Genomic DNA, 10,920 nt, shown 5'->3' on the forward strand with positions numbered 1-10,920 from the left:
AAGGGAATTGATAAGAGAATGTGTTCAGAAATATTGGATCAAGTCGTTTTCGTTCACATGCCTTATCAGGTGAAGGGGTTTTACGTTAGAGTAAGCGTTGCCAGTTATGCAAAAGAAGCTCAGAAATTAAAGGTACGATTAGTCAAGAATCGCTTAAATATGTTGTGATGGCGCTGAGTAAGCATAAAATGCAATTCAGATCTAAACAATCAATGTGGTTTGCAGGAGGAGTCGCTACAAATACCTATCATTAGTGTCAATAAGATTGTGTATAATTTCACCAAATAATGGACGGGACATGCATGCAAAACTCACTCTCTCTCCCTCTAACAGAAGAGTGAATTCGATGGACTCTGTCATTGGGAATTATGAAATGTGTGCAAGAAATATTATCAAAAAGTACCACATTTGCCTTGTATTTGGTGCAGTGAGAATGCGTATTGCATAATTTAGATTATTGACTGCAGATTCAGTCAGAAAAAAAAAGAGAGGAAGCGTACAGAAGAGAAAAAGTGAAAGTCGCGGGAACTTGCAGGGAACAGTGACAAACATTACGGAAACGTGGAAACAGGATGGGGAATTAGGTGTGGTCAAGATAGTGTTTTAGAAAGGATCGTTTGTGGAGCGAGAAACTGCGGAGCTGTGATGAAGGATGAAATATAAGAATGAAGGAAGGAGGCCAGTGGATAGGCTGGACGACAAAGTAATAGTACAGAAGCTGCCGAGATATTTGATCAAAAGAGCGGAGTGATGTGATTTAATTTTTTATTTAGGAAAGATCAATGGAATGGCTACCCTAATGCCTTTTCTAGCCCAGGCCTGCAGAAAACAAGACTAGGGAAAAATGTGGAACAAGATTGAGGCTCAGCCGTGAAGGATGAGATAGACTTGCCTTTTATAAGAGAAAGATTAGAAGAGTCAGAAAAGCAAAGAAGGAGAGAATTTCAAAGTTTGGTAATCGAGAAGAGCAAACCGGACCTGATGATGTATCATGACGAAGGCAGACAAACAAACACAAAGAATCCAGGCAAAGAATAAATTACAAGCTTAACTCAGGAATAGATTTGGAATGTTCACATTCATTTTGTTAGGGAAAAGCAACGCTTATGCAACGCATGCTGTTCAGGTGACGTTGCAAAATCATCACTGCCGCTTAGATCAGCGTAAGGGAAATCTATAGCATTCTTAGTCATGGGAAGCTGGTTGTTGGAATCGCAAATAAAAAATAGCAGTATCGAAGCAATGGATATTCTGGTTTTCGCAAGGATTACAAAATACTCGTATCGTACGTGTCTGTGTCCATCTACGTGATAGGCAGTGGTTTAGACCACCTTATTTTTGCAGAATCAGATGAGAGAAGTACCTTTTCACTTATTATTACTATTTATGAATCAAATGTATGAAATCCTTGTGTGCAAATGCACGGCTTGGTGCTTTTTATACTTTGGCTTAGATATGAACGGTATGTACTCTTTTATTTGCATTACTGTACTACTCCGCTCTTCAAGTTTAAAACAGACTGTATATTTTAGAAGTTTAAAACAGACTGTATATTTTAGAAGTTTAAAACAGACTGTATATTTTAGAAGTTTAAAACAGACTATATTTTAGAAGTTTAAAACAGACTGTATATTTTAGAAGTTTAAATCAGTCTGTATATTTTAAATGAATTCTACACCAGCAGTTGTTAGTTCATAATATTAAATGACCGCGTAGTGGGGTAGTGCTGTCAGTGCACCTAACGTGGTGCGCTGTAGGCGTTAGTTCAGGGTCTCTGCAGCGTCCCTTAGCTGCAGCCTCTTTCATTCCTTTTGCTGTACCTCTCTTCATATTCTTTCATCTATCTGACTTTCCACCCTCTCTAACGAATGTTTCATAGCGCAACTGAGAGGTTTTTCTCCTGTTAAACCTTTCAAACCTTCCTACTGTCAATTTCCGTTTCAGCGCTGAATGACCTCATGCGTCCCAGCGCTTGGCCTTTGGCCTAAATTCGATATTCTATTCTGTAATATTAAATGAAGAATTTAGAGGGACTGAAGGGAAAAGGAATGACATGTTACCCGGGAGGTATGAAGATAACAAGAGTGGTCTTGCATGATAGAGAAGAAACTACGTTTACTCGCGCTGTTTGTTAGTATATCAGTTGTGTTGAAGTTCATAAATATGGAATGTGTTGTTATGATAACTTACGAAAAATAACGGCTCTATGTAACTCAGATGTGGTTTAGGAGATTGTTGCAAAAATCTGAATTAAGTTTACTCTAGAGGGCAGTGATAGCCAGCAGGGCCAGAACAGCAAAAATGTAGGTAATGAGGTAACGCACATCCAAGCCTCTTTTTGTGCCTGTAAGAGACTTGTAAGAGTCCTTCAGCGTGTTTGCTGGAATTTATTAAATTTTAAATAATGCAGCCCACACAAGTTAGCAAGATCAGTATCGACATAATCCTTTCTGCTTATGTATACATTTGAGAATTTTTTTATTTACATCATGCTTTAAAAATCACACACAGACAGACAGACAGACAGACAGACACACACACACACACACACATATATATATATATATATATATATATATATATATTATATAGATACATATACACATATATATATATATATATATATATATATATATGTATATGTGTATTTATATGTGTGTGTGTGTGTATTTATATGTGTGTTTGTGTATATAGTGATATATAGTTTTTAAAACCTTATTGATACCATTTTAAGAAATAACACGCAATGTTTCATCTGTTATGACTCATTGCCTTTCCTTTTAACCGGTAAAAACAATGAGCTTTGTTTTAAAGAACGATTTTGTATGGACGTGCCGTATTGTTCTGTAACATCAATCTCCCAGCAAATTTTGATTATTTAAACTTCAGCGTCCATTGCGTCGCGTCGAGGAGAGATTCTACGTCTTTTTGTTTTCTTTCTTGTGTGTGAAAGGGAATGTCACCCCAAAAGTCGATTTGTTAATTGCAAAGGATATTCCCAGAATGATTTCTTGTTTCCTCTCCAGCACGTTCGTACTTGATGGCAACCACCCTATATGGAAGACCGGTCTCCGTTAGTATGTCAAGATATGCTTCTTTTTGTCTCCAGATTCACTTGATAGTTTAGTTTTTTCTTTGCTTTTTCCCTACCCGTAGTCTAGTCAGTGGATTAGACATATATTTAATGTTAATATAGATGTTAATATTCGGTAGATATTAACACATGGAGCCTAAATTCACAGCATAATGCTTTGGTCTCCAAGATATCTTGTTAGTGCTGTCTTAACTTACCGTGTTTGTCTTTGAGTAAATTCCAGGGTATGTTCTGTATAAATATTAACCAATTTATGTTTATTTATTTGTGAATTAATTTTTTTTGTATCCTTCGTTTCCATGAGAATTCCTCTGTGTTCTGGTCCACTTACTCCACTTTGATTAATGAACTTATTTTTTTCTTTTAGCTATTTAGTCGTCACTTTTACTCGCTTGATTGGTACCCGGACGAGTTTTAGTAAACCTTAAGTGAAAAAAATGGTCTGGCAAACTTGTTTCCCCTATGAGAGAGAGAGAGAGAGAGAGAGAGAGAGAGAGAGAGAGAGAGAGAGAGAGAGAGAGAGAGAATATCTTGACTTATGAATGGTTTTATTTCGATACGGTCAGAATTACCTCGACAAGGCCCTCCCATTTTGCTGGTATAAATATTCACGGAGGGAGGAGCACTTGCGTCCTCACTTACGTCTCGTGGTTTATCATTTTTCTCACTTCTTTTCTTCTCTCTTCCCGCTAGTTGTGACATAAAACTGACGACTAACAACTGGGCATTTGATTCACTAGCCCCACAGAGGCGTACTGAGTTTCACTCGCTTTGTCAGATCAGCATACCTTTCCAACATCTTCATTTCGGGATTGAGGCCTATAGTATAGCAGTGCTCCCATGACAGCTATGCAGTCTGAGTTTATTATAATAACTGTTTCAGGGAGTTATATGGGGCGACTAGATTTTAAATACTTGGTTTAATTAGTAATTGGCACTTACTACTTATGTAGCAATCCGGTGCAACTCCAGCCGAGTTGGTAGCCGAGACGCTCACCTTTCACATTACTTGACATTAACTGTTCAGTTACGGAAGAAGGAAATATTTGCAGTAGATTATGCTACTCCTCATTTATTTATTTTGATGTTTTATTAGCGTGTAAAAGATGGAAATCTAAATCTAAAGGAGAAATTGAAACATTTTGCTCAAAATACGCTAACGGAATCGGTTAACATGTGCTCATACTCGGAACTTAAATATGATTAAGGTTAGCCTCAAAACGTATTGCAGCGAGTTTCAATAGTGAGCGCTTTATATCTGTATGTCGTAAGTCAATAAAACATTTCCTATTTTTATTCTTTCTCTGTTTTTTAGTTTTCTGTAAAAGGAAAATATTGTGCCGGCTTTGTCTGTCCGTCCGCCCTCAGATCTTAAAAAACTACCAAGGCTAGAGGGCTGCAAATATGTATATTGATCATCCAGCCACCAATCATCAAACATAACCAGTTGCAGCCCTCTAGCCTCAGTAGTTTTTATTTTATTTATGGTTAAAGTTAGACATAATTGTGCATCTGGCAAGGACAGGCCACCACCGGCCCGTGGTTAAAGTTTCATTGACCGCGGCTCATATAGCATTATACCGAGACCACCGAAAGATAGATCTATTTTCGGTGGCCTTGATTATACGTTGTACAGAAAACTCGATTGCGCTGAAGAAACTTCGGCGCATTTTTTACTTGTTTTGTACTCTACCTAATTACTTTGTTTGTTTATTTCAGACGTCACGTGAAAGACTTTCCAAGATGCTGGGGCAGGAGAAGGCGAGGCCTCCTGCCTCCCTTAGGATATGGCCTCCTGTACTCCTGCTTCTGTTCTATCTGCTGCCCCTTCCAGCAGAGGCCCTTTCCATGGAGACATGCGACGGTCGACCTCATCAGGTCACTCTTAACACCCAGGCCCAGGCATATGTTGGTAAGAATCGTTGTATTTTTTTTTAATCAATATTTTAAATTCGACGTCCTCGTCTGAATTCGGTTTACATATAACCTCCATTTTACCCATGTTTGTCTGTTGTAGTTTGGATTGAGTAAAATTATTTGTAAAAGAAGATAAATGTTGTGCAATTCATTTATGTATATTGAATGTTTCTATGCTACCCACTGTGCTACAGCGCTTTATCTTTTTAGTTGTTTTATTGATCGAATTTGACAGAGTTACTGAAGTGTATAAATTTCCCTTCTATTGACTGTTTAATCAGGATTAGGGACGAGATTTCTACCCTTTTTTTGCTAATCAAGAGGCTTGTCAACGGTCACTTTTTAAAGAGGACAGAGAAATTCCGAAGGCTGCGCTTGGAACAAGAAGTCTTGTTTTCGACGTCATTGTACCTTTAGTGGCTTTCGTTTAGGTTCCCAATTTTCATTTAAAAATCAATGTTGTAATCACTTATCTCAGTCCACTTTAGAGACGCCGTATTGTACTTTTCTATGCCAGTGCCCTAGAATTAGCATATGAATGACTGCCGAGTTATCAATCATGAAAAACAATCTTGGAAAAGCTTGTGCCATTTTTTTCTCTGAAACGTTAATGGGAACAAAGCAATCTGTCCCATACAATCTCTTCCCCTATTCTTGACCCCAGAGTTCAAAATGACCTAGTAACCGTGACCTATCACCTGCGATCCCAGCTGCTGACCTCTCTTTTTTTTTTTTTTTTTCCCCCACCCGGAGCCTTGCAAGTGAAAGTGCTGTAGAGAGTGCGAGTGAGTGTATAGCTCTCGGGTTTTTTTTTTTTTTTTTTAAAGGAGTACATGACCGTAAGAAAAACCGGTTTCTGTCTCTCCGCTCATGAGTGCTTGATGCTTATTTGCTTATTTGTTGGGTATATTCATTAAGATACGTAACACACTCCCTCCACCTCTTGAATCGTATTCATTCATATTCGTTAATGAGTCACATATTGCCTCGCTGCGTTTTTGTAAAGAAAGCATCGCCATAAACAACCATAGATTGAGGATTTTTAATGCCGAAGTATAAAACTATTCTCTACTTTCCAGGGTAAATAATGTGAATGCATTTGTTCCAAAATAGCTATTAAACCTACTACTCTATTTGTGTATTATTTTTCAGTGCTACTTTTATTTTTTGAGTCCATGTTACATGATTCCATATCTTGGTCGATAAATAGAAGTTACCTGCGTTGAAATTTCTCATAGACTGGAATCGTCACGCACACCCACACACGCGCGCGCGCGCGAGTACACTTCAAAAGAATAACGCAATAACGCTCGTGTCTCTGACCTTTCCCATGCTTACAGTTCCCATATCTTTACCCATCTGCAATACGTACTCTACATATGGGGAACTGTTAAGCAACAGAACTATTTTATGACCAGTGACTGACATTGAGAGACAACGATAATATTCTCTCGTGAATTAAATTATACATTCATGGAATAAATACAAAAAAGCCGACGGAGAGGAGAAACGTATGCCACTGCAAATCGTAATTTGTTTGAATGAAGACGGCAAGTTTCTTCAGCCTACTATACTATGAAACTACCAAGTTCCTTCAGCGCATACGTAACAAACAGCTTACTATGAAACTACGAAGTTTCTTCAGCGCATACGTAACAAACAGCTTACTATGAAACTACCAAGTTTCTTCAGCGCATACGTAATAAACAGCTTACTATGAAACTACCAAGTTTCTTCAGCGCATACGTAACAAACAGCTTACTATGAAACTATACGTAATAAACAGCTTTATGAAACTTCAGCTCAGCGCATACGTAACAAAACAGCTTAAAAACTAGTTTCTTCAGCGCATACGTAATAAACAGCTTGCTATGAAACTAGCAAGTTTCTTCAGCGCATACGTAACAAACTGCTTGCTATGAAACTACCATTTTTCTCTTAGAACCGCTGGAGAAGAACAAATAGTATCATCTCTGCTTTAGGAGAGGGAACATTTGCTCACATCCACCACAGTTAATATATTGTTTCTGCTATGAAGAAACCAAGAAGTCATTACGAAATGGCTGATGTTTACTGTGTGTAGTTATGGTCTGTCTTCTATCTCTATGGTGCCGATATGCTGATTTTCAGCATTTTTTTTTTTTTATTACTTTAAACCAGGCTGAATACATGTCTAATATTTGACCGTACACTTCCGGAAACGTTCCTATAACTATTTCAAATGGGTCCTTCTTCTTACAGCTGTAATAACAGACTTTATGATGTAAACTTCTACTCTTCATTGTCTGACATGTTTCATTTGATGGCAACCCAGTAAACACTAAATTGTAGACTCATAGAAGTCTGCACGAAACTTACCACTCTGAAATCTATGAAATGGGGTTTCTCTTAATAAGGCTCTTACAAAGATTACCGTGCGCTTTGAGAATCAATTGTTTTTATCATGGTCTGAAACTGCTTTTGCTACAACGCGCAGGCAATGCTAAAAATTAAACATCAACTTGATAGAAAACTCATAATCTCTGTATCTCATTTAGAGCCATATTCTTTGCCTGACAAAATACACTCCTCCGATTATCTTGATTGTCTATAGAGGCACTAACCAAAGTTCTTCATGTACCTGAACCAGTCATACTACAGCTGATACTGATAATAATGCTGATAAAAGCATCTTCAACAAAAATACTAAGTATTGACCTTCCTGATATCCGGTTTTTTCACCTTTCCCTTTTCTTAGGACTGGAAGTGCTTTCTTTAGTGATGATTAGTTATAACAATATGAGGAGGAAGCAGTCATGCATTATTTTTTACAGTTTTGTCTAATATCAGTTGCTCCTGTCAGAACAAGTGCAGAACTTGGCATGGCTGCCGACCTTGCACTGATTAAGGAAGCTTTATAATCGAGTGTTGTCTGGTTATTGGGTTACAGATACTTTTCAATTTTTCGTTTTCGAATTCCAAGGAATGGACAGAATCCGGTAAAACGATAGCCATCTTGAACATATACAAAATACCCGCCAAAAATCTTTTAGAATAAGTTGGTAAGTTTGTCACGTAGCTTTCATGAGGTCTTGAAGAGGTTTGATTGAATGCAATCCCTTAAAAGGCATTCATATGCCTAGTCTTGCGACCTGGGTAAAAATGTCTTCCTACCCAGCCATGAAATATATGCAGTGGCTAAAATCACAAGTTCCACGAGTACTTTTCCAACATTTCAAGGGTGTAAGCAATTGATCTTTAAAACCTGAATGTTTTACCTCTCAGTGTTGCTTGTGAAGGGCGTGAATACACTTTTTCTTTATTTCACTAATTTTGAAAACAGCTATTGCAATATAGCACTGTTCTTGGATAACCTCTAGATCCAACATTTCAAGAAACAAGCAGTTAAAAAAACTGATCACGCGTAAATCAATTTTTCGTTTTCGGGTCCATGAACGAGCAACCCTCATTTATTTTGGCATTTTATATATTTTATCCTCTTTAATTACATCTTACTCTCCACTGAGTATTTTCATTACCCTAGGTATGTTGGCGCAAGGGAGAGAATTATTATGTCCTATCCTTATCATTAACAGCTAAAGACTTCACTGTCTATTGTCCATGGCTCTGATAGCGTCTTGTATTAAAAATACCTGAGAGTATGAGTCAACACCGTACTCCGAATCACAGGCCTGTTACTGGCGACATATTGAATGTAGAATTAGTATCAATTCTCTGTTTATGTCAGCGGCCACTAAACCTTTCAGCACAAGAGTTGTTATAATATTCTTTTCTCTCCTGTAGGCCTTAGCGTGTGACTTAACACAAACACACATACATCCATTATATATATATATATATATATATATATATATATATATATATATATATATATATATATATATATATATATATATATATATATATATATATATATATATATATATATATATATATATATATATATATATATATATATATATATATATATATATATATATATATATATATATATATATATATATATATGTATTATATAAAATGTATATATATACGTATTATATATTCCACATATTTCAGTTTATAAAAGTGTTTTTCTTCTCCCTTTTCAGGGGTCGTTCTGGGGGCATCGAAGGCTGGAGAGGGCATGTATGGCTGTGGGGGCTGGAGAGATTCGGGCATTCAAGCATACGAGGCTCTGCGATGGGCTCTCAATCGTGCTAACCAAGATGGAGGCGGCATTGGGTCAAGGATTGTCACAGATTCTTTCATTCCTGGAATCAAATTCGGTAAAAAAAAAAAAAAGTGTTGTGTTAAAAATTCTGGAAACATATGTCGGGTTCAATTGCTTCTCTTTTTCTCAAGGGAACTCATCGTGGTTCCTTTATCTTCAAGTCAGATACGTGTCATTTACCAGTGCCATAAAACAACCTTCAAGAATGTAAAATCATAAAACACTTGGGAGTTTAATTTTGAAAACTATTATATGAGAATTTATGGTGATAGATCTGCTGTACTTTTGTATTGCAGTTTGAATGTGAAGTCTTTCATTGAGTTTTCAGATCCCTGTGCCCTGAAGAACTAGTTTGTCATGTTTAGTGCCACATACCAACTTGCAGTCACAATAGGATTTGTATCCATTTATACTTCTAATCAGCGTCGCTTGACCAATTCATAACCTTTACAAGTTTTGAGGACAGCATTTTTTCGTTTTTTTCTTCAGGCCTGCATGTATACGATTCGTGTGGACACGGCGAGCGCGCCGTAGCTGGTCTAGGCGAAGTGTTTCCAGTAGTAAGAGAAGGTCCCTCTGCGTGTTCTCCATTAAGCAACGACACACTTCTGGCTTTAGGCATAGTAGACCTAACGGGAGTAGCTTCCTCTCATCCAAGTCTGTCTCCACTTCTTCAGAAGTACCATGTCCCTGTTGTGAACGTGGCTGCCCAGGAGTTAATACCGGCTGAAGAGAAAGGACAGGTCAGTGTCAATATTTTTCTTGATCATCAAAGAAAATAAGAAGTAAGTGATAATTGTTCAAACAAAACCTAGAGCATGATCTCAGTCTGATATATCCATTTGATATTGGTTTCTTAGGGAGTACCCAAGATTACCATGAAAAATCGATGTTTAGAATCATTTCAATCATCAAAATTTTTCGTTTTTGGGGGAGGATCACATGTGGAATGTTCCTTTAACACTTAGTCCGTGAGTCTATAACCACAAGCTTGTGGTTCCTTATGTTAGTGAGAATAGAATCTTATGTCGGTAATTTTATAACCACAAACTTGGGGGTCTTTATGTTATGAGGATATGCATTTATTTCTATGGTCACTTTTGTCATTGAGGTTGTAACCTTAAAATTGTGTTCCCTTGTGTTGGTGACAGTACAACATTAAGCTTTAGGTCTCGTATGTTGCTGAGGATGTAAACCTTAAGCTTATGGTCCCTTACGTTGATGAACATATAACCTTAAGCTTGTGGTCCCGTATGTTGCTGAGGATATAAGCTTACTCTTATGGTCCCCAGTGTTGATGACCATATAACCCTAAACTTGTGGTCCTATATGTTGGTGAGGTTATAAACTTCTTTACCGAAGCATATGTAGGCTATGTGTTCTCCATTGGTAAAATTTCTTTTTCTGGTCTATACCTGTTTGATGTTGTTGGAGTAATATGCACTAAATAATATAACTACGTCTCATTACAGGCATATTCTTTAGGTAATTGTAGTTGCTAAATGCATGTAGACGTGTTAAAGATAAATTAAATAAATTACCAGCCATCTTTGCCACACATACCGTGTACTGTAACTTTTTTTTTTTTTTTTTGCTTTTGTTTTTCCAGGCTTTGTTGACATTCCTTAGTAACCTGTCATGGGAAGCTGCCGCTGTTCTTCTTGGCGAAGATGAATACTCCACTTCAGTGGCAAAG

At 37.3% G+C, this 10,920-nt stretch overlaps 1 protein-coding gene across 1 annotated transcript in view; it reads left to right on the plus strand.

The window, feature by feature from the left end:
* LOC136833425 (uncharacterized) overlaps positions 1–10,920 on the plus strand; it is a 122,444-nt gene that overhangs the window by 81,579 nt on the left and 29,945 nt on the right. The window contains 4 exon segments of the mRNA XM_067095569.1: positions 4,814–5,006; positions 9,103–9,279; positions 9,714–9,967; positions 10,834–10,920. Of these exon segments, the coding sequence (XP_066951670.1) occupies positions 4,838–5,006; positions 9,103–9,279; positions 9,714–9,967; positions 10,834–10,920 (687 nt within the window). The 5' untranslated portion in view covers positions 4,814–4,837.

Source organism: Macrobrachium rosenbergii, chromosome 51 (genome assembly GCF_040412425.1).
Source record: "Macrobrachium rosenbergii isolate ZJJX-2024 chromosome 51, ASM4041242v1, whole genome shotgun sequence".
NCBI classification, from domain to species: domain Eukaryota; kingdom Metazoa; phylum Arthropoda; class Malacostraca; order Decapoda; family Palaemonidae; genus Macrobrachium; species Macrobrachium rosenbergii.